At 37.4% G+C, this 24,726-nt stretch overlaps 1 protein-coding gene across 1 annotated transcript in view; it reads left to right on the forward strand.

The window, feature by feature from the left end:
- The window catches only part of MSH3 (mutS homolog 3), a 178,041-nt gene that overhangs the window by 32,777 nt on the left and 120,538 nt on the right, over positions 1 to 24,726 (forward strand). The window contains exons 9-10 of the mRNA XM_044916772.1: positions 15,703 to 15,815; positions 18,659 to 18,773. Coding sequence (XP_044772707.1) covers positions 15,703 to 15,815; positions 18,659 to 18,773 — 228 coding nt within the window. The remainder of the gene's footprint in view (positions 1 to 15,702; positions 15,816 to 18,658; positions 18,774 to 24,726) is intronic.

Genomic DNA, 24,726 nt, shown 5'->3' on the forward strand with positions numbered 1-24,726 from the left:
TGAGATTAGAAGATCCATTCCCTTTGCCCGGTAAGGGCTCCCAGTCTTTTTGGGGAGCCAGCGCATACACAGATGGCTCTAGTACAGAGCAGATTGATACGGTATGTGATAGGAAAGCAAACTGAATACTACGAGTACATGAGAGGAGAGAATGGAGCAGCACTGCTTAGCAGATACATGATGTGATCCACAAATGTGAGTCACTTGTTATTTATTTTTTCATGGAAATAGTAGTTGAAAACACAACGTTATATTAGTTTCAGGTGTACGACAGTGATTCCACAAGTTTGACATTATGCTGTGCTCACCACAAGTGTAGCTACCATTTGTTACCATGTAATACTGTTATTACAATACCGTTGAATATGCAATGTGATTTTAAATTTTCTGGTAGCCACATTAAAAAATAAAAAGGTATAAGTGAATTTAATTTTGATAGTACATTTATGTAATTCAGCATATCCAAAACATCATTTTAACGTGTAATTTCTTTGCATTCTTTTTTATGCACTAATTCCTTACATTCCTTTTTACACACTAAGTTTTCAAAATCTAGTATGTGTTTTACACTGAGCAGCACATCCCAGTTGTGACTAGCCACATTTCAGGGGCTCGGTAGCCAGCCACATGTGATGAGTAGCTACTCTATCAGACAATGCAGTTGTATAGAGTGTAGGGAAACTTTATTTAAGAGAGGGCCTAGAATGATAGGTAGCATTTAACTAGACAGTGCTGGGAACAGTATTCCGCAGTGAGAGAAAAGTGTAAACAAAGATGAAATAAAAAAAAATAGTGAATGAAGGTCTTACTATATATCACGTATATTCTCTGATCACTACTCTTATTAACTTGTAACCTTCACAATAGCCCTTTGAAGAAGTTACTATCATTATATAGTAATTATATATATAAACTCTAAATTTCTATAAATGTGGGAACAGGCATTAGTGGTCAAGTAACATATATGTATATATGTATGTATGTATCTGTCTGTCTGTGGAAGGCAAAATGATGGCCCTCCAAAGATATCCGTGTCCCAGTTCCTGGAAACTGTGAATATGTCCAGTTACGTGGAGGAATTAAGGTTGCTACTCAAATAACTTTAAGTTGGGGAGATTGCCCTGAATTATCCAGGTGGGCCCAGTTAATCACAGGAGTCCTTTAAATGTAGAAGAGGGAAGTAGAGGGGATCAGAGCGATGTGTGATGTATTTGACACATAACCCTGGCTTTGAGACAGAGGAAGGTGCCATGAGCCAAGGAACATAGGCTGCCTCTAGAAACTGGAAAAGACAAGGAACCCAATTCTCTCTCTGTTTTTTTTTTTTTTTTTTTAAGATTTTATTTATTTATTTGGCAGAGAGAGCACATAAGCAGGGGGAACAGCAGAGGGAGAGGGAGAAGCAGGCTTCCTGCCGAGCAGGGAGCCCGATGCGGGGCTCGATCCCAGGACCCCTGGATCATGACCTGAGCCGAAGGCAGACGCTTAGCCGACTGAGCCACCCAGGCGCCCCAAGGAACCCAGTTCTCACCTGGAATGTCCAGAAAGGAATATAGCCCTGCCCCTTGAGACCAGTGTCCGAATTCTCACCTAACTGTGAGATAGTAAGTGTCTGTTGTTTTAAGCCACTAAGTTTGTAGTAGTTTGTTCAGTAGCAAAGGAGAGTAATACACTACTTTATCCAGAACTGTGGGTTCTGGATAATGATATAAAAATGTTTTTCTTAACCTTTTGTTTATGGGTAGCTATTTATAGGAATTAAGTCAGACTACTGTATCTCTTTCTGGGATGCTGAGTTTCTTCTTCCTCATTTTTCAGAGTAACTGGAAAATGACAGGTATTTAATACTGTTTAAGTAGACCTAACTTTTCTTACAAATAGGAATATAAATACTAGTTATGGTTTTGACTGAAATATTGAGAGTTTGTAAGTACTTGATAAAGTGGTAACTGCCCTTTTTAAGTCTGAGCAGTTTCTAGTTGCTATGTCAGGGTATCATTTATGTATGAATTAGCTTATAGGTAAGTATACTTTATAGTTTTTTATGTAACTCTTAACTATCAGCCCCCGGATGTCACAAAGTTTATCTGTGGGTGATTAAATTGAGTAAGACAAGAGATTGCCTACCCATACATAATAAAATCCTATTTCTTCTACCTTCCAGAGAACAGTGAGAACAGGTTGGCCTGCAGGTTGTCATATTCTGCCTCCTTCCCACCTACTTACTGCTACTGAGAGACAGAGCTTAGCCTCTTCTTATGTTCTATGAGGAAAGGGCTTCCTTAGGTTAGTTCCTTGGCCCTGTGCACATTGAAACATATGCTCTTAGAAGGAGAGAAGCTTTTATCTTGCTTCCTGCTTGCATATTTCCTTCCACTTTATCTTTCCTTCTGTACTAACAATGCAAAGATTTTACTTCAGGAATATGTGTTTTATTTACTCCTGTCATTATCCTATATACTAAAATACTACCTTTGTCAAAGTGCTGATCTTTTGCAATGCTCTACAAACATGTAGATACAGAGTGATTTTTTAAAAAGTATGATTCCGGAGTTAAATGCTGGCTAAATGTAGACAACAACAGTGGAATTCATTAGTTCCCTGGGGCTGTGGTGATGTGAAGTGTTTGTGGGTGTCTTTATTCTAACTTCAAAAGCGGAAAATTTATGCTTTTTTTGCTTGTCTGTGCTCTGGGTGCTTAGTGAGTGCAGCCTCATCTTCTGGAATTCTCTTTTTTTTTTTAAAGATTTTTATTTATTTGAGAGAGAGCTAGGGAGAGAGCGTGAACCGGGGGAAGGACAGAGGGAGAGGGAGAAGCAGACTCCCCGCTGAGCAGGGAGCGCGACACAGGGCTCGATCCCAGGACCCCTGGGATCATGACCCGAGCCAAAGGCAGACGCTTAACCAACTGAGCCACCCAAGCGCTCCTGAAATTCTCTTTATGGCTTAGGGAATCTGTATGATTTTCCTGCTTTTATCCTCAGAGGCTCTAGGCCATGCTGATTACTCCTGAGTGATTACAGGTGCTTTTTGCCTGCTAAGCAATCCTTATATGTAAAAATCAGGAATTAGACACAAGACTGATAAGGAGATGGTGATTTTGTTTTACAGAGATTTTCACTTGCAGACTTTTAGGTATTTTCAAATTCTAATTTGATTTGGTGCATTTAAATAACAAGTCATGCACCAAGGTTAAACTGATCCATTTTACAAGTTTGATTTGCAAACCCATGACTTGTATAAGGTAACCTATCCCTGAGGCCAGAAGAATGGCATACTATCTCTCACGTGGTCTCTTGTCCCTGTCTCTGGAACTTAGCTACACCAGACTATTGGCATGTTCTCTACATGTCACGTACAGTGACAGATGGCACAGAGCAGTGGTCTGGCACCAGACACCCTGCATTTGAATCCTAGCTTCCTCCTCACTTTTTAGCTGTGGATCTTAACATTTTTGTGGCTCAATTTCATTATTCAAAAACAGGTGAATAATAATACAAGTATCTCGGGCGCCTGGGTGGCTCAGTTGGTTAAGCGACTGCCTTCGGCTCAGGTCATGATCCTGGAGTCCCGGGATCGAGTCCCGCGTCGGGCTCCCCTGCTCAGCGGGGAGTCTGCTTCTCCCTCTCCCGCTCCCCCCCCTTGTGCTCTCTCTCTCTATCTCATTCTCTCTCTCAAATAAATAAATAAAAAATCTTTAAAAAAAAATAATACAAGTATCTCATAAAGTTGTAGGGAGGATTAAGTTAGTTAATACATGTAATGGGTTTAAAACAGTCCTTAAAACACAGTATTCAGTAAACACTAGCCTTCTTTTTCTTTTTCTTTTTTTTAAGATTTTATTTATTTATTTGACAGAGAGAGAGAGACAGCGAGAGAGGGAACACAAGCAGGGGGAGTGGGAGAGGGAGAAGCAGGCTTCCCGCTGAGCAGGGAGCCTGATGCGGGGCTCGATCCCAGGACTCTGGGATCATGACCTGGGCCGAAGGCAGACGCTTAACGACTGAGCCACCCAGGCACCCCTAGCCTTATTTTTCATTCATCGTTTATTTTTCTACTATTCTTAAGCTCTTCTTAGGTTGTGCAGTGAGTTTTTCCCACATTTGTCTTAAAATTTTCTGCATCCTGACAGCCTTACTACTTTTATGAAGCTGCCCTACAATTTTTAGTTGTGGGTCTAACCTTGGCTGTAATTGGAATTGCCTAAGGATATTAAATACTGATGCCTGCATTTTTTTTAAAAGATTTTATTTATTTATTTGATAGAGAGAGGGAGAGAGAACATAAGCAGGAGGAGCGGCAGAAGGAGAGGGAGAAGCAGCGCTGAGCCCAGGGCTCAATTCCAGGACCCTGGGATCATGACCTGAGCCGAAGGTAGATGCTTAACTGACTGAACTACCCAGGTGCCCTTGATGTCTGCATTTTTGGTCTGTGCAAAAGCTGGCTGGTAGTAGTTTTGAGGATGGATTATTGTATTTCTGGGAGTTTTCTGTCAGGTTGTTAAAACACTGGTAGCTTAAAATCAGCCATGGTGGGAATATTTACACTATTGAAATTGGCAGATACCACCACAGCATGTCTTTCAATCTAGTTGGTATTCCTGTGATTTGTTTATAAGCCTCTCTAAATAGGTGTTGAGCCTTTTACTAGAGTAAATTAGTTTGCTAGGGCTGCCATAACAAAGTATCACAGACTGGGTGGCTTAAAAAACAGAAATGTATTGTTTCACAGTTCTGGAGGTCATAAGTCCTAAATGAAGGTGTCAACAGTGTTGGTTCCTTCCAAGGGCTGTGAGGGAAGGATCTTCCAGGCTTCTTTCCTTGGCTTATAGACAGTTAATTTCTTCCTCTATCTCTATATTCTTTCCTTCTCTGTGTGTCTCTATGTTCAAATTTCCCTTTTTTATAAAGACACTAGTTCTACTGAACTAAGGCCCACCCAGTGGACCTCACTTTAACTTGATTATCTCTGTAGGGACCTTATTTCCAAATAAGGTCACATTCTCAGGTGCTGGCAGTTAGGACTTCCATATTTGGATTTTAAGGGGATACAATTCAACCCATAACACAGGGCAGGGAACTTCTTTTTTCTTTTTCTCTGTTAGTTCCTGTAATATTTACACAGTGAAGATTTGTTGACTTGAATGAAAAAGGAAACGCCAGTTAACTTGTGTGTTATTTGTGTATAATTTTTTATTCATTGTATTATGAATTCCAGATAGTTAATTTGTTGATTTTTTTTTTGAAGCAGCTCTTTCTGGGCATAATATCAGTTAGTATTTATAGAGAAAAACATTAGGAAGATTAGTTATTTTAGGTTGCCTGAGGCAGGCTCGAGCTTGTTGGTGAACTCAAAAGGCATATGATCTGAGTGAAATAGTCTTGATTTTGTGTCTGTTGCTGAGAAAATGCTTTTAATCATGCATGAAAAATGAGATGAATTTCCACTGATCTGAGAATGTTTTAATGCTGATAGTCATCTTCAGGATTATGTAAGACTATAGAGTTCTGAGGAAAGTAGGGGTTTTTTTGTTGTTGTTTTGTTTTTGTTTTTTGCTTTTTCTCAAAGGCAAATATAATGTCATGTAATGATTTTGTGATACTGGTGATTGAAAAAATATTTTTTGAAGCACAGGAAGTATAAATTATTTTTTAAAAATCTACCTTGTGTTAGGATGATTGTATACAAAATAGTGGATAATATTTAAACTATGATCATTTCAAAGCATGTAAATTTGGATGTACTTTTTGAAGTTAAATATTTTTCTTTCAAAATGAGGTACTTCTCCACACCATTGTTTTTTGCTAAGTAAGTACTGGAATCTTATTCCAGAAGTGTATTTGAAATAAGTATTTGAGGGGTACCTAGGTGGCTCAGTTGGTCCAACTCTTGATTTCAGCTCAGGTCATGATCTCAGGGTCATGAGATGAAGCCTCACCTCAGGCTCTGCGCTCAGCACAGAATCTGCTTGAGAATCTCTCCCTCTGCCCCTCCCCAGGCTCATGTGCTCTATTTCTCTCTCTCTCTCAAATAAATAAATAAGTCTTTAAAAAAAAACACATTTGCACGGGAATTTATTAGTGTAATTGTTCAGTTTTTTAATAGAAAAATTTCATTTATAAATTATGTATTCAGTTGTAAATTATAAAAGCTTTATTTTTAATCGACTTTAACCAACTATAATTTACATGCAATATAATTTATACATTTTAAGAGTATGAGTCAAATCAATTTTGACAAATATATACATCTATATAAACACCCCCCAATTAAGATGCAGAGCATTTCCATCTTCCCAGAAAGTTCCCTGTATCTCTTTGCAGTCATTTGCTTCCCATCTCCTCCTTCCAGTCTAAGTGAATACTGATCTGATTAGACTGTTTTAGAATTTAATATCAATGGAATCATGTACTTTTATGTTCGGCTTCTTTTAGCATAATGCCTATGAAATTCACCTATGTTGCTATGTATCAGTAGGTTTTTTTTTAATTGTTCAGTAATATTGCTTTGTATGAGTATACCAAAATGTGTTCATCCATTCACTTGCTGAACGTTTGGGGTTTTGCCTATTTTCAGTAAAGCTGCTAAGAACATTTGTGTACTATTTTTTTTTATGGACATATGTTTTTATTTTGGGTAAATACCTAGGGGAGTGGAATTGCTGGGCTGTATGGGTAAATATGTACTTGACTGTATAAGAGACAGCCAAACTATTTTTCAAAGTAGTTTCCCAGTTATACATTCTCACCAACAGGGAATGAGAGTTGTAGTTGTTCTGTCTTTGTCAACTCCTGGTATTGCCAGTCTTTTAAATTTCAGCCATGATAGTGGGAAGTGATTATTCACTTTGGTTTAAATTTTTTTTTTTTGGATGACCAATGTTTTCATGTACTTCCTGGCTATTCATATATCTTTTTCTTTTGCCCATTTAAAGAAATTGGGTTGCTTTTCTGATTGAGCTATAAGAATTAGAATTCTTTCTGCATTCTGAATAAAAATCCTTTGTTAGGTATATGTATTATGAATATTTTCTCCCAGTCTGTGGTCTGCCTTTTAGTTTTCTTGATGACCTTAGAAAAACAGAAGGTTTTTTAAAATTTTCTTTTTATTTAAATTCAATTAATTAACGTATAATGTATTATTGGTTTCAGAGGTAGAGGTCAGTGATTCATCAGTCTTATATAATAGCCAGTGCTCATTACAACACATACCCTCCCCAGTGTCCATCACCCAGTTACTCCATCCCCCAGACCCCCTCCACTCCAGCAACCCTCAGTTTGTTTCCTATGCTTAAGAGCCTCTTATGGTTTGTCTCCCTCCCTGATTTTGTCTTGTTTTATTTTTTCCTCTCTTTCCCTATGATCCTCTGTTTTGTTTCTTAAATTCCACATGAGTGAGAGCATATAATTGTCTTTCTCTGTTTGACTTATTTCACTTAGCATAATACCCTCTAGTTCCATCCATGTTGTTGCAAATGGCAAGATTCCATATTTTTTTTGATGGCGGAGTACTATTCCATAGAATATATATACCACCTCTTCTTTATCCATTCATCTGTGGATGGACATCTGGGCTCTTTCCATAGTTTGGCTATTATGGACATTACTACTATAAACATTGCGGTGCAGGTGTCCCAGAAGGCTTTTTTGTTTCTGATGGAAGTCACATTTGTCAATTTCTTCTTTTATGGTTAGTGCTTTTTGTGACCTAAGAAATCTTTGCCTATTTCAAGGTCATGAAGATTTTTCTCTTATGTTTTCTGCTAGAAGTTTTATAGTTTTAACTTTTACTTTTGGCTGTGTTAGGTATATTGATTTAATTTTTGGGCATAGCATGAGCATAGGGATGGGAGTTCCTTTTTCTCCATGTAGTTCCCAGTCGTTTTCATGTCAGCAGTTGAAGAGACTGTTCTGTCCACATTGAATTATGCTGCTGCCAAAGGCTTTATTTCGAATTTAACTTTGAAAAGTGACCTAGAGTTTTATGTTCTTCGGGTAGATGATTTAGACACTGACTTTCTAGGATGTCATTTTAAAAAGTGTGGTGTTTTGTTTTTTGGTCTCAAAAGTTACTTACATTTTAGAAACATAGAGTAGGTGGGATGGGAGCTCTAGAAAACCACTGTGCCACCTTCTCCCTAATACACCCAATTAGAGATGAATATAAAATAGATGACTGTGTGTATGTACATGTGTTTGTGTGGTGTGTGAGAAAAATTAAGCTAAAGCGCTCGTGGAACATCCAGGGAAGCACATCAATAAATATTGCACAATTGGTACAGTCTTAAGTAATCAGTTTTAGGGCTTAGTAACTTCTGTTGTTAATTCTTCTTCTGTTTAACTTTTAAAAATAACCTGAGTATAGGTAAGACTTTCTACACCTTTTTGTTTTCTTGTCTTTGAAGACTGCCATTTAAATGACCATTGAATAACTTTTTTCTTCTTGTGAAATGAAATGCTTTGTGTCTATTTAAAAACCTCTCAAGCATCAGAAATGGGTGAGATGGTATGGGGGGTGTGCAGTGGTTTCTGAAATCACACATGATCTTTTCCTCCTTCACCTCTGTTCCCTTGGAATGAAAAAGGTGCTCTTGGTAGCTACGGAGCATATCCCTTACTGCTGACATATTTTTTACTTTGTGCCTGTCCTGCCCAATTACATCTGTTCTAAAGCTCTCTCTCTTTTATCCCTTTTCCTTTGAGTACATGACTACTCCTTTCTCTCGTTCTTAAGTAGCAGTAATAGTAATAATGGTAGCAGTAGCTAACAATATGTTTTAGACACTAAGGGCTTTGTATTTACTGACTTAATCTTCACAAACACCCTGTGAGGGAGCTGCTGTTCTTTTAATACAGCTTTTATAGATTAGGAAGCTGAGGCAGAGAGATGTTAAGTCTGGGGTTCTACCACTGGTAAGTAGTAGAGCTGGGATTTGGTCCAGACTTCCTGGCTCTGAAGCACATGCTTTCAAGCACTATGTTACGTGGCCTCTCAGGAAAAGCACGCAAGGAAGCAACCATTCCCTTCCTTCACCCCTGTTTCTGGACTTAAAAAGGAGTCCTGTTTTATAGCATAGTTGACATATTTTGGTTACTATTTCATGAAATTTTCATTCCTTTATAATGCATATTACAGTTTGTATTTCTATCTCTGGCAGTAAAGTTTCTAACAAACAAAGTAGCTTTATTTCTAAAGCTATTACTTCACAAACCGCAGTCCCATGTGTCTGGTAGAAAGCACAGGCCCTTCCTAGCATGTGGTTCTTCTTCTGGGAAAGCATCTTAGAAGAGGTGAGTCTTGGCCCACTTCTGTATAGGAATGTGCGCAAATGGCTGGGGTATGGTATGTGGAGATGGGTGGTAAAAAGATGCATGATTGTGATGAGGTGAAAGTTTAAGAAAGGATGGAGGTTTTAAAATGTTCAAGAGAATTCATCTTTAGAGACGATTTCCAAGGTCAGAGAAGAGCTGGGAGGTCATGACTCTGGGCAGAAATGAATGGCTTCTCGAGGCCTTTAGGCTTTTTCTGCCTCTGTTCCCTCCCCCTTCACGTTTTCCCTTTCCCTTTGGTTTCCCAAGTTCGAGTACACTAATCCTCTTCCTTTTCCTCACCTCAATGCAGAGAGAAGTACTCTTCTGTCAGGTTTGCCAAGACAAATTGGAGACTTTTTGATGCAGCTTTATCTTAAAGAAAAAAAAAGTAACAATCACTATAAAAGAAGAAAAAGTAAAACCAAAAGTTTAGAAAAAGCTAGAGAAAGTTTTAAAAGACATGAATTTCCCCAGTACAGACTTCTTACATTAAAGTAAAACCTCTTCATGCTTTTCTTCTTTTGAAGGCCCAGCCGTCCTCCATACTGGCCTTGATTAGTTCCTGGGCCTTGGGTCTCTTGGGAACTCAAGGAGCTTGCGCAGGGAGTGAGGAACTTCTCAGTCCTCCCTCACTCCCCAACAGGCCTGTCCTCCATGGCGGGGCCTGGTGTGTTTCTTTATCTCCACTCTCTCCAATCCTGCAGGGGCCCTAAATTTGCTTGTAGTGTTTAGTCCCCAGTGGCAACTTGGCTAAGCTTTCATCAGCTGTGCTTGGTGGGGAGGACTGGGAGGAGGGTCCTCCTGGTCTCCAAAATCTCTGACTTATACTCTCCCTGCCTTATCTAAAGCAGACTTACCAGCTAAAATCAAACTTTAGGTCTTCCTTGCCTCGGTTCACTGTTGGCCGTTGGATTTGGGTAGAGGTTGCCAGCTTTCTTAGAAGCTGTGTCCTTGTGTCTACTTCCTTCTCTGGGCAGCAAAAGGTTCCTTTTTTCATTTTGAAAATCCCTCATTTTGTAGTGAATTCTTACTGAATTTTTTAAAGTGGAATGTGAACATACCAGCTCCTGTAAGGGAAGAGCTGGAAGGTAGGCTAGAAGCAGGCGTGGCTGGATTTAGGAGCTCTTCTCCTTTGTCTCTCCTCTTTCCTGTCACGTTCCACAAGGTGGCAGGATGGCTCCAACCACTGGATCTCTGGACTCCCAGACTCCCAGGTTCAAGTCCAGGGAAATGGATGAACATCTCCTGGCAGCTGTTGCAGAAATCCTGTAATCCATTTGTCTCTTTCTCTTGCTCTTTCCTAATAAACAATTTTATTTTTTGAAGAGGTAGTCTATTGGTTCAAAAATGTAAGTGTTTTAAGGATGTGGAGTGAAAAGACTTTCATCCTTTTTATTAGTACGAAGCACCTCTTTTTGTCTTCTTTAATGCTTTTTGTCCTGAATTCTGTCTTGCCTGATATAAAATCTTGTTCAGTGCTTTTTTTTAATTTACATTTGACTAGTATATCCATCTAGACAAGTTCTTTTTTCAGCTATCCTTTTATTTTTAACCTTTCTGAATTACTTTATTGTAAATTTTACTCCTGTTTGTAGCACAGAGGTTTTTCCCCCTCTGTAATCCAATCTGAGATCAGCTCCCTTTTAATAAGTAAGTTTACCCCATTTACATTTGTTGTTTGGGCAGATATATTTGATATTAGTCTGTCCATATCATTTTATTCTGTTTTTATATCTTATGAAGAATCTTTACCCTGGCCTTTTTCCTTGCTGTTTTTGTGGCTAGTTATTCTGATATTTGTCAGATAATGGTTGTCTTCATAATTTTAATTTCACATAATGCTCGTTGTCTTCCTAAAGTTCCTTACTATACGTGTTGATAAAATTAATGAATCTCATACTAATTCTAATATAGAGACATTGTAACTCTATTACATGGCCTGTTTTATTCATTCTGGATCTCTATTGGATTCTATCCTCAGAGGAGAGAATTAATCACTCAGCCAGGAAGCTTGGAACTCAATCAGTATTTTTATCATCAGTAAGAACGCTGTCAGAAGAGGCTTTGTGAGTTTTCCTATAGCAGATTGTCAGCCTTTACAAGGCTCTTTTTGTCTATGAAAATGATAGTTTCTAAAGTTAGCATAGATCATAAAATTGGCAAGCTGACATTTGTTTGGTCACAATTGAACGTTAGATCAAGATCTTTGTAGGTGGTCTGTTATTCAACACCAGAGAGTCGGCAGTTTTATGTTCAAGTTGACATTAAAAGGTATTTTTGGGTCTGAAATTCCTTTATTTTAGTATGGGTTCCATACTTGTTGAGAGTTTTATCACCATTTAGTTTTTCCAAAACAATATATTTGGCAACAGAAAGGCATGTTACATATGAAAAGAATTTTTTTTAAATCAGAAGTCTTAATTTGAAACAGTCCAGCTTCACATACACCTTGCAATGACTGAGACTCCTATTTTGACCATAGTCCTCCCATCCAGCACAGAAGGGGAGTCACCACCCTGGGCCCAGGGAGGAGCATAGCCTCTGTTCAGCCTCCTTTCCGTTCAGGAGGCTTCGGCCCAGGCCACAAACAGCCTCTGTAGAGGGTGGGAAAGGGAGGGTGTTTTCATAATTTTTTAGACTCAGGTCAGTTACATGACCATAGTTGACTTACTGAATTTTTTTGGTGGAAAGGCACTTAACTGTCCACCTCTAACAGAGCAGCTGAAACGTAGACTACTGTTGGAGAAGATTTCCATCTCCTCTTTGTACTCTAGTCCTGCAGTGACTGCCATATCTTTCCTGTAGACTGCTGTTTTCAGTTTGCAGTTTGCCCGTGAATCATTCTGAAAACTCTGTTGAAGATGAAAATACCCCTTCTCCCCTAACTTCCTGTGAATTCAGATTTAACACATTTAGGGTGTGGGATCTTTGCTTTTACTGTGTGTTGCCGGTGATTCTGATGCAGGTATTCCAGGACTGTAGTTCGAAGAAATCAAGGTTGACAGTTCTGTGCCTAATGTAGAAATTTTGCTAAAATCTAGTTTGACAAAATTCTGGTTGGATATTACTCATTATGTACACAGTGTTTCAAGTAGACATTTGTTTCAAAGATAGTGATTTAATCTACCATGACTTTCTTCAATTAAGAAATCTGGCAAAACACAGATTTTGTAACTCCAACCAGTTTGTGGAAAAAATGTTTGCATGAAGATGTTCAATATACAGATTGCGGAACGATGAGTTTAACACTCTCGTAATGCTTTCACGGAAGTCTCAAGGATAACTGACAAGTCCATTTTTATAAAATTTAATGGGTTTCTAAATCCTTATCTGCTTATCAAACAAAACGTTAATTAGAACAGTAATTGAGTAACCAGCTGCCTCTTGGGTTCATTCTAGGAATTTGTACAAAATCACTGTGGAGCTCATGTAAGGTCATTCACTGCTTTTTGAGTTGCTAAATAATACTTTGCTACAGGCAGAGGTATTAAGGGAGTCTACGGGAAGATAAAAATTGATAAGAGATTTGTAATAGTCTGACACTCTCCCTCTGGTGGATTAAGGTGAAAAAATCCTTCTTCAGCACTACAGATGGGAGAAAATCCTTCCTCTTAGATTTCTTCCTGAATCAGCTTATGCTTGCCTAGTCTTGTAGTAGAACAGAAAAAGCCTTTGGAGCTAGGTATGCTGGTGCAGATTTTCTGGGGAAACGAAACAAAACAAAACACTACGAAGTCGAGTTTATAACTTTATTTAAGCAACACAGAACATCATGACAAGTATGTTCTATCCCAGGAATGCAAGGATTATTCAGCATCAGAAAATATGAATAATATATTAAGAAATTAAGTGAGATATAAGCCATGTGATTATTTTCACACATGTAGAAAGAACACTTGGTTAAGATTTAATAATCCTTCATGACTTAAAGATTTTTTTCCCCCCAAACTGGGAAACTTACCAAACCTTAGGCCAATAAGTCATTTATTCCAAAACCTATAGCAAGACTCGTACTCAAGAGTGAAACTTTAGAAGTCTCCCTATTATTGTCAGTAAGAAGACAGAGGATGCCTATTAACACTACCTTTGTTCAACACATCCCGAAGGTCTTAGCCAGTAGTGTAATGAGATAGGAAAAAGAAAAGAATAGAAATTGTAAGGGAGAGATAAAAATATCTTTTTTTCCCCAGGTGATATTAATGCATACATAGACAATACAACACAAGAAATTAGGGTGTTCAGTATGGTTGCTACCTGTAAAAATCGATAGGTTCTGTACACCATGATAACCCTCTAGTAAATACGTTTCCCTTCACAGTAGTATTAATCTATAATATATCTAAGAGTGAGCACAACCAAAGAATATAAAACATGGAAAAAATTAAAGAATGTTATTGTTACATATAAAAGACAGAAACAATAGGATATCTTGATTTATTAAGATATTTTTCTCTAAATTAATTCATTGTATATCCAGTCAAAATCCTAATAATATTAGGTTTTTATTAACTTGACAAGATGAATCTAAAATTTATAAAGAAAGTCAAAAGCCCATGAGTAGTTAAGACAGTCTTGAAAAGCAAGGTCTAGGGTCCCGGCTACAGATACTGATAACAAATCATGGACATTAAGATACGGTAGTCCTGTTACAAAGATACACAAAAAGATCAGTGGAACAGAATAGAGAAGCCAGTAAAGGGTCACACACATATAGAAACATGATATGCATTGGAGGCAGCATTATGAAGTGGTAGGAAAAGATGGAATGTTCTCTAATTGGTGCTTTGATCTTTAATTGTTAATCATATGGAATATCTAACTGTATTTCTAACTTCATACCATCCTCCAAAATAAATCCAGGTGAGTTTAATTTGAAAAGCAAATCTTAAAAAATTCACCAGAAAATATAAGAAGTAATGGAATACTTAGCAGTTCTTGAAAATTAAGAGAAGTTTATCTGTCTTCATGTATAAATCTTACAATACTGAGTGTAAAAGCAAGTTATAGGAGGATAGGTGTAATAAAGTAAAATTTAAAGCATGAGATAGGGGCACCTGGGTGGCTCAGTCGTTAAGTGTCTGCCTTCGGCTCAGGTCATGGTCCCAGGATCCTGGGATTGAGCCCTGCATCAGGCTCCCTGCTCGGCGGGAAGCCTGCTTCTCCCTCTCCCACTCCCCCTGCTTGTACTCCCTCTCTGGCTGTGTCTCTCTCTGTCAAATAAATAAATAAAATCTTTAAAAAAAAATAAAGCATGAAATAAAGCAACGTGTTGTATAAAGGCGTTAAAGTATATTGCAGAGTATAAAAACATATATAGTAATACACACGAAATTAGAGATAGTGTTGGTAGAAAGATGAATGTGACTGAGGAGGGATGTGTGCAGTTTATTACTTATTTAATGTAATGTTTTACTATTTTTTTTAGATAAAAATGTTCTATAGCAACACGTGACAGATGTTAACATCAAGTGAATATCCAATTATAAAGAAATGGTTGAATAAATTACGGCTTTTACATACTATGAAATATTTTTCAGCCATTAAAAACAATTAGTTGTAGATAGATCACTTTATGTGGAGGAAATTTCCAAGAGTTACTGCTTATGAAGAAAATAAGATGCAGAAAAGTTTGTATGAAGTCATCCCATTTCTATAAAACAAGGACATGTATGAGTATGTATGTATATGATATGTGCTTGTGCATGAACATATGAACATGAAAAAAAATAAGGATTCATTCTGGGCTGTTAACATGGGTTGGGAGTGAGGTGATAGTGAAGGAGAGGGGGCTGGGGGAATGGGGAGCCAAGCGAAACAGAAAATGAGAGAGAAAACATACTACCCAGCATGGATGATATGGTTTTGTTTATGTACTTACATAATCACATACACACACACACCCTCACTCACTCACTCACACATGCAATTTTAAAGAGACTATACAACTGCTTTAAAGAGAGAGTGAGAGTTGACCTGGGGGACTTTACTAGTTTTGAATGGGGACTGTGGTAGAAGTGGACTTAGCAAAAAGATGCCATTTCAGAGAAAGATGTATTTTATTGGTAGAGTATTTAAACAAATGATGCAATTAAATTAAAATGATGCTTTTCCAGTTTTCTCCCTTTTGTATTTATCAAAGTAATTGACCTTAGTTTCAGTGAGTTCTTGATAATCACAGTGTACTACTTGATATAAAGTACCAGTGGTAAAAGTTGTAATTATATTTTATGAAATGGGGCCTTTTGACAGGGAAACTTTAGATCTTTCGCTCTCTTTTTTCAACTTGGGGGAGAATAAAGAATGAATTTCTTTTTGGTCAGGCCAAGGCCTAAATATAGATAGTTCAAGATTGTGAATAATTATCTTTGAAATTTTCGTTTTTTTCTTTCAGTGTGCAGGATGACAGAATTCGAGTAGAAAGGATGGATGACATGTACTTTGAATACAGCCATGCTTTCCAGGCAGTTACGGAGTTTTATGCAAAAGATGCACTTGACGTCCAAGGTAAATATTTCGTATGTGTTAGCCTCAATGTCCTCCAATTTAACTGAGTTGAGATTTGGATAAAGGTGCAAGTTTGACTTCCAATTTAATGAAAAAAGTAGGCAGTTATCAATAAATAACTGGCAGAAATAGAAGCAAGAGTTCACTTTTCTTGCACTCATCAAAAACACCCCTACAGCTTCTTCCTTTGTAGCTATGACCATTTAGTAACTTGATGTTTTTGACATATTCATTGGACTGTAAGGAGATACTGGCCAACCTTCTTTTTGCTTCTCTTAGAAAAATGGCCCATTATTTTCCTTGCCATTTTATAGAGTATTGAGATAAATCTCCTGATAAAGGCTAGTATTTCGTTAGATTGATTGCCACAATTTAAATACCAGAACATTAATGACAGAGTATTACTATGTTAAGTAACCATTATTTGTCTAATCTGCATGTTGTCAGCCAGGTATCAGTGCTTTACTTGGTCTATACCCCTCCTTCCTTCTACTCCAGCTTATTCTGTTAAGGTTCATTTTTATATCTTACCACATGCTGTAAGGCTTTCACCATTAGACTGTAGATAAATCAGTCTTCCCTTGGCTCCCCCACAGGCACCAATGTCTTGTTAGCATTTCTCTCCCCAACTCTTTTAATCTCATGGTGTCAAATTGAATTGAGTGTCTGAGAGGGTAACCCATTCTGACACAGTCTGCGGTATCACCAAGGGATTGTTGTCTTATGCTCAAGTAAAGACAACTACCATAAGCCTCTTCTGACGTCATATTCACTTAGAAGCGTATGGGATAGGAAACCAGCTTGCCAGTAGGCAGCACTTGTTCCTGTTAGTGGGAGTAGTCCTTCACAGGGTTTGTCGCCCCATAGAGCCATTGAGAGCTTAAGTTGTTGTGCAAACCCCTTCCCCCCCATCCCTACCCCATGCCAAGTGACAGTTCAGCTGCAAAGACAGGAGATACTCGTCAGGGCCTACCCAGGCCTAGAAGCTTCATGCCATGCCAACTTCAGGGTCCCTGTACTCAGAGAAGGCCAACATTTCTACAGTCAGGGGTTCATAATTCTTCTTAGTCCGGATGCAATTTACTGGTTTCAGGTCATTCTTACCATATACAATGTTACCTCATAACAATGTGCTTCATTTTTATCAGGTTTCCTGGGGAACAGAGCTAGAAAGTTAAAGGTGAAATTCTCAGAAGGGGAAAGAGTTTTGTTAGCTCTTTCTTCACACCTTGGTTTTATAAAAAACTGCAATAGAGTGAAGCCCCAGTGGCCTAATGGATAAAAAACTGCAATAGAAATTAATGTACTTGGTATTACTGATGTGGAGAGAATATTTTATAATTTTTTTATTTCTGAAAGTAATAAATGTTGCAAAAAAAAGGTCCAAACATAGATGTGCATAAAGAAAAAAAGTCCCTCCCCCCAAATCTTTAAGAATTTTTATAGGTACAAACCCATACATATAAATATACATATATAATTCTGTATATTTCATATACGTTGGATTTATTCTTTCAACTAATTTTTATTGGCTGCCTATTATGCGAGGCATCACACATACAATAAGGGAAAAAAAAGACAAAAATTCCTGCTCTTCTGGAGTTCACATTCTAAGGGGAAGATATATACAATAAAATAAGTTAGTGTGTTTGAAAGTGGTAAGTATTATGAAGAAAATAAGGCAGGGAAGAGGGAGCACTTTTGAATAGGGTGGTGAAGTAAGGCCTCCCGGAGAACGTGGCACGTGAGCAAAGGTTTGAATGAAGCCTGAAGGAGTGTAGGGGTAAAGCCATACATACAGGTGAAGGAACAGAGACGCCAGAAGTACAACATATCTAAGTGCCCCGGTAGGTTTAAGGAATAAAAGGAGCCTGGGTGCTAGGACAAAGTAAGGGAGAGAATCCGAGGAGGTGAGTTCGGGAAGGTGGAAGGCAGGTTGTGGGGCCTTACAGACCCCTGTCAGGGCTTGAGCCGCTTCTCTCAGTGAGTTGTGGGTGTTAGAGGTTTTTTATAAGCAAAGTAGTCTAATGGTCTGATGTACATTTTTAAAAGGATTCTTTTGGCTGCTGTGTTGAGAATACCCTGTAGGGCACAGGGATGAAGCTGGGAGACCAGATGGTAAGCAATCTTCCTGCTGAGAGATAAGAATGATTGTACAACTTTTTTTTCACCCTCACTCAGCAGTATATTATGGATAGTTGTACAGATAGCTGTAAGGCATTGTTGTTAGTAGATGCATAATAATCTGGACTTACCAAATTTATTGAGCTATTATGCTCCTGATGTTCAGTTAGGTTGTCTGTAGATTTTACTATTACAAAAGATCTTTTAGCTCACTTCCTTGTACAGACATCTTTGACATGCATTTTAGAGTATTTCTGGATCAAAGGGGATGGGCATTTTATATTTTGAAAAAGTTGCTCTCTGGGGCGCCTGGGTGGCTCAGTTGTTAAGTGTCTGCCTTCGGCTGAGGTTAATATCCCAGGGTCCTGGGATCGAGCCTCGCATTGGGCTCCCTGCTCAGTGGGAGGCCTGCTTCTCCCTCTCCCACTACCCCTGCTTGTGTTCCTGCTTTAGCTGTCCCTGTCAAATAAATAAATAAATAAAAATTTAAAAAAAAAAAAGAAAAAGTTGCTCTCTAAAAAAGGTTTATTTCACCATCAGAAAATCCCCATTTTTCCATGACCTAGTTACTTGTAATCTTCTACATTTTTCCAAAAGGCAATTTTAGGAGGTATTGTCTAAATTATTATTTCAATAATCATAAACTAAATTTCAGTTAAAGTTTGTTTTTAATAATGGTGAGCAATAACTTTAATGAAACTGTATATTCTGTTTTTTAGCTTCTCAAAGTTTTTCTGGCATCATTAACTTGGAGAAGGCTGTGATTTGCTCTTTGGCTGCCATAATAAGATACCTCAAAGAATTTAACTTGGAAAAGGTGCTTTCCAAGCCCAAGTAAGTGATTTCTCAAAAATAAAAAAAAGGGGTAGAGTTATATTAAAAACATTCCCTTTAAAAAAATATCCTGTTTTTCTTTTGGCTTAAAGTTCACATGCATTCATTTAGAAATAAGAGCATCTGAGAAATTTGACATTACTGACTTTTTCTTTGATTATTGGCGGACAAAAAGTCATCTTCTGTTTTCTACTCTGTGTCAATATTAAACCATATGACTGAATATAATACATCTAGCCTTAGAGTGTACTTCATTCTCTCCATAATTCAGTCTATAAAAGCAATTCTTAAATTGAATTTGGTAAGTACTGTACTCAGATAAGTTCACCTACTAATGATAGAATAGTCTTTTTTGTTCTTTTTAAGATTTATTTATTTCAGAGCACAAGCAGTGGGGAGGGGCAGAGGGAGGAGAGAGAGAATAGTGAATCATCAAGCAGACTTCCTCTGAGCATGATGTGGGGCTTGATCCCAGGACCCTGAGATTATGTCCTGAGCCTAAATCAAGAGTCGGCCGCTTAACCGTCTGAGCCAGCCACTTTTAAAAGAGTGATTAACTTTGTGGAGATTTAAAACTCGCATTTGCTATTCTAGGAAAATTAGTTTAAAAACCAGTGGAATAATAAAAGGTAGTGGGAGAATTTTCTTGCCTTTCTGTATTTCACCTTCACCAGCCGCTTGGCTTTGGCTCTGTGAAGAATTAACCTTTATCATTTTGATCCTTGGTAAGTAAGCTTCTTCCTATTCTGCAGATAGGAGCTATCTCACTAAAATGGTCGAATATGAATTGGGGTACAAAGAGGTCGTATTGGTTTGAGGTTGTTGGGGAGGGTGCAAGAAAGGTAAGTCTCTTGGGAATCTTTCTGTAATGTCTTTTTGGTGTGCATAGTATTTAGGATAGAACAGAATATCATTTCTCTGGAAGCAGTTTTGTCCTGTTTAAAATCAGTCTAAATGTCTATCAACAGGAGAGTGGATTTATTGTGTTATATTCATGGAGTGTAGTGTCCTACAGCAATGAAAATAAATGGACTGGAGTTACATGTATCAATATTTAAAGAATTATGTTAACATTATATTGAGCCAGAAATCAAATTACTGAAGGACACACGGTACACACGCCATTATATGAAGTTAGAAACATGTAAAAGAGTCACTACTTAAGTACTGAAATTAAACTAGTTTATTTTAAAATTACCTAACTTGATAAATTACGTGAAGCTGAACTCTTCTCATTTTGTATTTGGTGGTGGTGTTGGGCAGTGGTCAGGGAACTGAATCTGCTGATGACTTAGTATGGGTCTGATCTGCTGGTTGGGTGATCCCCTCTTCTCATTGCCACAGAGCCAAAGACAAAGATGGAGAGCCAAAGTAAAAGGTCGTCATATGGTATAAGTTTCTATCACCCAACATTTACCCAGCACCAAGCAGGGAGTCAGTAAATATAGGATTAATGGAAGAAAAGGAAAGAAGGAAGGAATTCTTTATCCTCTGAGCGTGGACTTGATTGGAAATTGCCAAAATGTCCTTGGGAACCAAGATTAATGAATAAAGGTGGTGATTAAAGTGGTACTGTTGTTTTGCTTAAACATAAAATGTGAGTGATGATGTTATATGATTCAACTTTGAAGATATTCCAGAAGAGTAACTCCACAGTTGTATTTTGGAAAAAGAATGTTGCCGCTCAAAGTGATTACTTTGGAAAACAAGAATGTTCTTCTTGTGTATTTAGAATTCAGTTATATCACTTTAAAAAAGTTCAGCAGCATAAGGTATGATTAGATTTACTTTAAGAGCTGTGTTAATGGGGAAAAATTTAGTTGCCTCGTATGGCAAATGCTTTCACAAAAACTGTTGTATATTTCCTAAAAATCTTGATATGCATTTTAAATAAATACTTAAAGGTGTTTGTGCCTTTATGATAGAATTTTAGGTTATTAGAGAAAATGCATATTTTAGGTATTCTTAAGAATGGATTAAGTGAGGTTTTATTAGTTAGGTCAGATTCTGAGGTTCCAAATTTGTCTTGAGAGTTTAAGTAGGTTTATTCCAGAGCAAAATAGTATAATAGAATAAATAGAATGTGAGGGATATTAATCATCATGACCGAATTAGCCTGATTCCCAAATTTATGAAGTTTTAAAGGAATTGGCATTTTTGTTGGTGTTGGAAATGAGTGCTTTTGTCATTTCAGAGGACTTTTATTAAGATTGGTGTGGTCAGAACTTCACATAGGTTTTGGAAATTTAGAAAAGAATGACAAAATCCACCAAGGAGAACTGTAAGAGCTTTTTCTTAGAAAATTTATTGTAACAGAAAGATAACATAGAGTGTTTACAGTTACTAGTGAAAGTAAATTTTATTATTTTAATGACCTTTAATGGGCATAGAATAGAGATGCAGCTGAATATCCTAAAATTCACAGTATATACCTTTACAAAAAATAATTATTTAGCCCCAAATTCAGTAGTCCAAAATCACATAAAGATACTACAAGAGAAGAAACTACAGACTAACATGAATATGGACATAAAAGTCCTCAAAAAATACAAGCAAATGGAATCCAACAATATAAAGGATTATACATCATGATTATGGGATTTATTCTAGGACCATAGGTTTGGTTTAACAAATTGTAAGTCATTTAATGTAATATACTGTGTCAGTATAATAAGAGATTAAAAACTACAGGGGCATCTCAACAGACAGTTAAAGCTCCGTTTCATGATAAAAACATCCAACAAACTAGAGCTAGAAAGGAATGTCCTTATCCTGATAATGGCCATCAGTGAAAACCTCAGACCCTAACATTATACTTAATGGGGGAAAGAATGAATGCTTCCCCTCTAAGAATAGGAATAAGAAGAAGCAGTGTTTTCCCAGTTCTGTTGCATATTGTCCTAGAAAGTCTAGTCAGGGCATTTAGGTAAGAAAATGTAGTAAAATTGTAAAGTAAGAAGTAAAACTCTGCTATTGCATAATTTCATATGACATGGAATTATGTATAGAAAATCCTAAGAATCCAGGAAGAGATGATTAAAGCATATAAATGAGTTCATGAGGTTGCAGGATGTGAGATCAATATACCAAAATCAAAATCAGCTCTGAGTCTATAACCTTGCAATGAAGAATCCAAAAATGTAAGAAAATAATTTCATTTACAATAGCATCAAAAAGAATAAAATATTTAATGCATTTAAAATCGAAAGAAATATAAAACCTGTATTCTGAAAACTATAGAATACTGTTGAAAGAAATTAAAAGAAGACCCGAGTAAGTGGAAAGGCATCCTAGGTTTGTGGATCAGCAGACTTAATCTTACTAAGATGGCAGTATTCCCCAAACTGATCTACAGGTTCAGTGTAATTGTACCAAAATCCCAGCTAGTTTTTTTGCAGAAACCGACAAACTGATCCTAAAATTTTATGAAAATTCAAGGGCCAAAGAATAGCTGTAACAATTTTGAAAAAAGAATAACAGAATCAGAAGATTCACATTCCTATTTGAAAATTTGCAGCAAGGCAAAAGTCGCTGAGACAGTGCGGCACTGGCGTAAGGGCAGACATACAGATCAGTGAAACAGAATTGAGAGTCCAGAAATAAACTACACACGTATTGTCAGTTGATTTCCAGCAAGGCTGTTAAAGCATTCAGTGGTGGAAAGAATAGTTGTTTGTTTTTTTCCCCCAATAAAAGGCCCTGTATGAACCCTGGTTATTGTTTGACCTAGTGTTTTTTGTGGTTCTGTCCCTGTCCTCATGGATAACTGGTTATCTATGCAGAAGAATGAGTTTTGTATTACCTTACCTCATGTCCTAATAAAAAATAACTCAAAGTGGACCGAAGACCTATATGTAAGAGCTGAAACTATTAGCTCTTAGAAGAAAACATGAGTGTAAAAATCTTCATGACCTTTGATTAGGGAATAGTTTCTTAGCTGTGATGCCAAAAGCACAAGTGGCAAAAGAAAAAATAGAAAATATTGGACTTCACAATGAAAAACTTGCTCTTCAAAGCCTACCGTCAAGAGAATGAAAAGACAACCCACTGAATAGTAGAAAAACTTTGTATAGAGACCTAGGTCCAGAATATATGAAGAACTCTTATAAAAATCAATGGTAAAAAGACAGATAACCCAATTAAAAAATGGACAAAGAATCTGAATAGGCATTTCTCCAAAGAACTTGTACAAATGACGAATAAGCACATGAAAAAAATGCTTAGCATCATTAGGCATCAGATAAATTCAAATCAAAGCCACAGTGAGATACTACTTCATACCCACTAGAATAGCTATAATAATAATTTAAAAAACCAGACAGGTGTTGGTGTGAATGTGGGCAAATTAGAACCCTCATACATTGCCAGTGGGAGGGTAAAATGGTTATAACCACCTTGGAAAACACTGTAGTAGTTCCTCACAGTGTTTGGACTTACCGTATAATCCAACTATTTCACTCCTAGATGTGTACTCAACACAATGAAAATGTATGTCCACACAAAAATTTGTATGTGACTGTTCATAACAGTATCATTCATAGTAGCCGAAAAGTGGAAACAATCCATATATGTCCATCCATTGGTGAATAGATATATAAAATATAGAATATGCATAAAATGGAATATAATTCAACCATAAAAAAGGAATGACATACTGGTACATGGTACAACATAGATGAACCTTGAAAATATTATGGTAAGTTAAAGAAGCCATCACAAAAGACCACACACATAACTGTATGAAATATCCAGAATAGGCAAATCCATAGAGAGAGAAAGCCAATCAGTGGTTTCCAAGAGCAGTTTCAGTTGGGGGCATGTGGAGAGTGACTGCAAATGGGTATAGAGTTTTTTGGGCGGGTAATGCAAATATCTGAAATTACATAATGATGATGACTGCACAACCTTGTTAATATACTAGAAACCATTGAATTGCATACTCCAAATAAATGGTGTGGTATGTAAATGGTATCTCAATGTAATAGCTATATATATACATATATTTAAATGTTATTAGTATCAAGATTGGGAAATCCTTGTTGCTATTTTACTCCCACTTCTAAAGCAATACTCTTCTGAGGCTTCTACTCAGTGTCCCATGTATTTTTTTTTTTTTCTTAAGATTTTATTTATTTATTTAATTGACAGAGAGAGACAGCGAGAGAGGGAACACAAGCAGGGGGAATGGGAGAGGGAGAAGCAGGCTTCCCGTGGAGCAGGGAGCCCAGTGCGGGGCTCGATCCCAGGACCCTGGGACCATGACCTGAGCTGAAGGCAGTCGCTTAACCGACTGAGCCACCCAGGCGCCCCAGTGTCCCATGTATTTTGAGGCATTTCCACTCTAGTTGGTCAGAGAGCCAACTATTCTAAGCCCTGTACGAACCCTGGTTATTGTTTGACCTAGTGTTTTCTTGTGGCTCTTTGATCAGTGGAGGTTCCCCCACACCCTTAAGGATCAGTACCTGGCCAAATCCTTGAGGGGATCCTTTCGCAGGTCTTTGGATCTCTCTCTTGTGTGCAGCTCTGTCATCTCTGGCTTTCTGTCTAATGAATTCTAGTTTCCTTGGTCTCTCCAAAGAGTCAGTCTTAATATACCTCATTTGTTTTTCTTCTCTCAGGGATCACAGTTTTGTGCTGTCTGATGTCTAATAGCTGACAACAGTTTTTTTTTTAATATAAATTTGTCCAATTTTCTAGTTGTTTATGGTTAAAGGACAGTTCTCATGCATTTAATCTTTTATGAATGAAAGCGAAAGTCAAGTACCATAATTGAACATCACACATAAACAACAGAAGATGTGTGAGGTTACAACAGCTATCCAGAACAATGCCTGTGTTCTAAAGCTCCCAGAAAATTAATTTCACTTAAAAACAGAAAAAGGACCAAATTCAAATCTTATACAAAATTATTATAAGAAGAAACACAATATGGAGCCAGATAACGTCCTTACAG

Source organism: Neomonachus schauinslandi, chromosome 7 (genome assembly GCF_002201575.2).
Source record: "Neomonachus schauinslandi chromosome 7, ASM220157v2, whole genome shotgun sequence".
Taxonomy (NCBI): domain Eukaryota; kingdom Metazoa; phylum Chordata; class Mammalia; order Carnivora; family Phocidae; genus Neomonachus; species Neomonachus schauinslandi.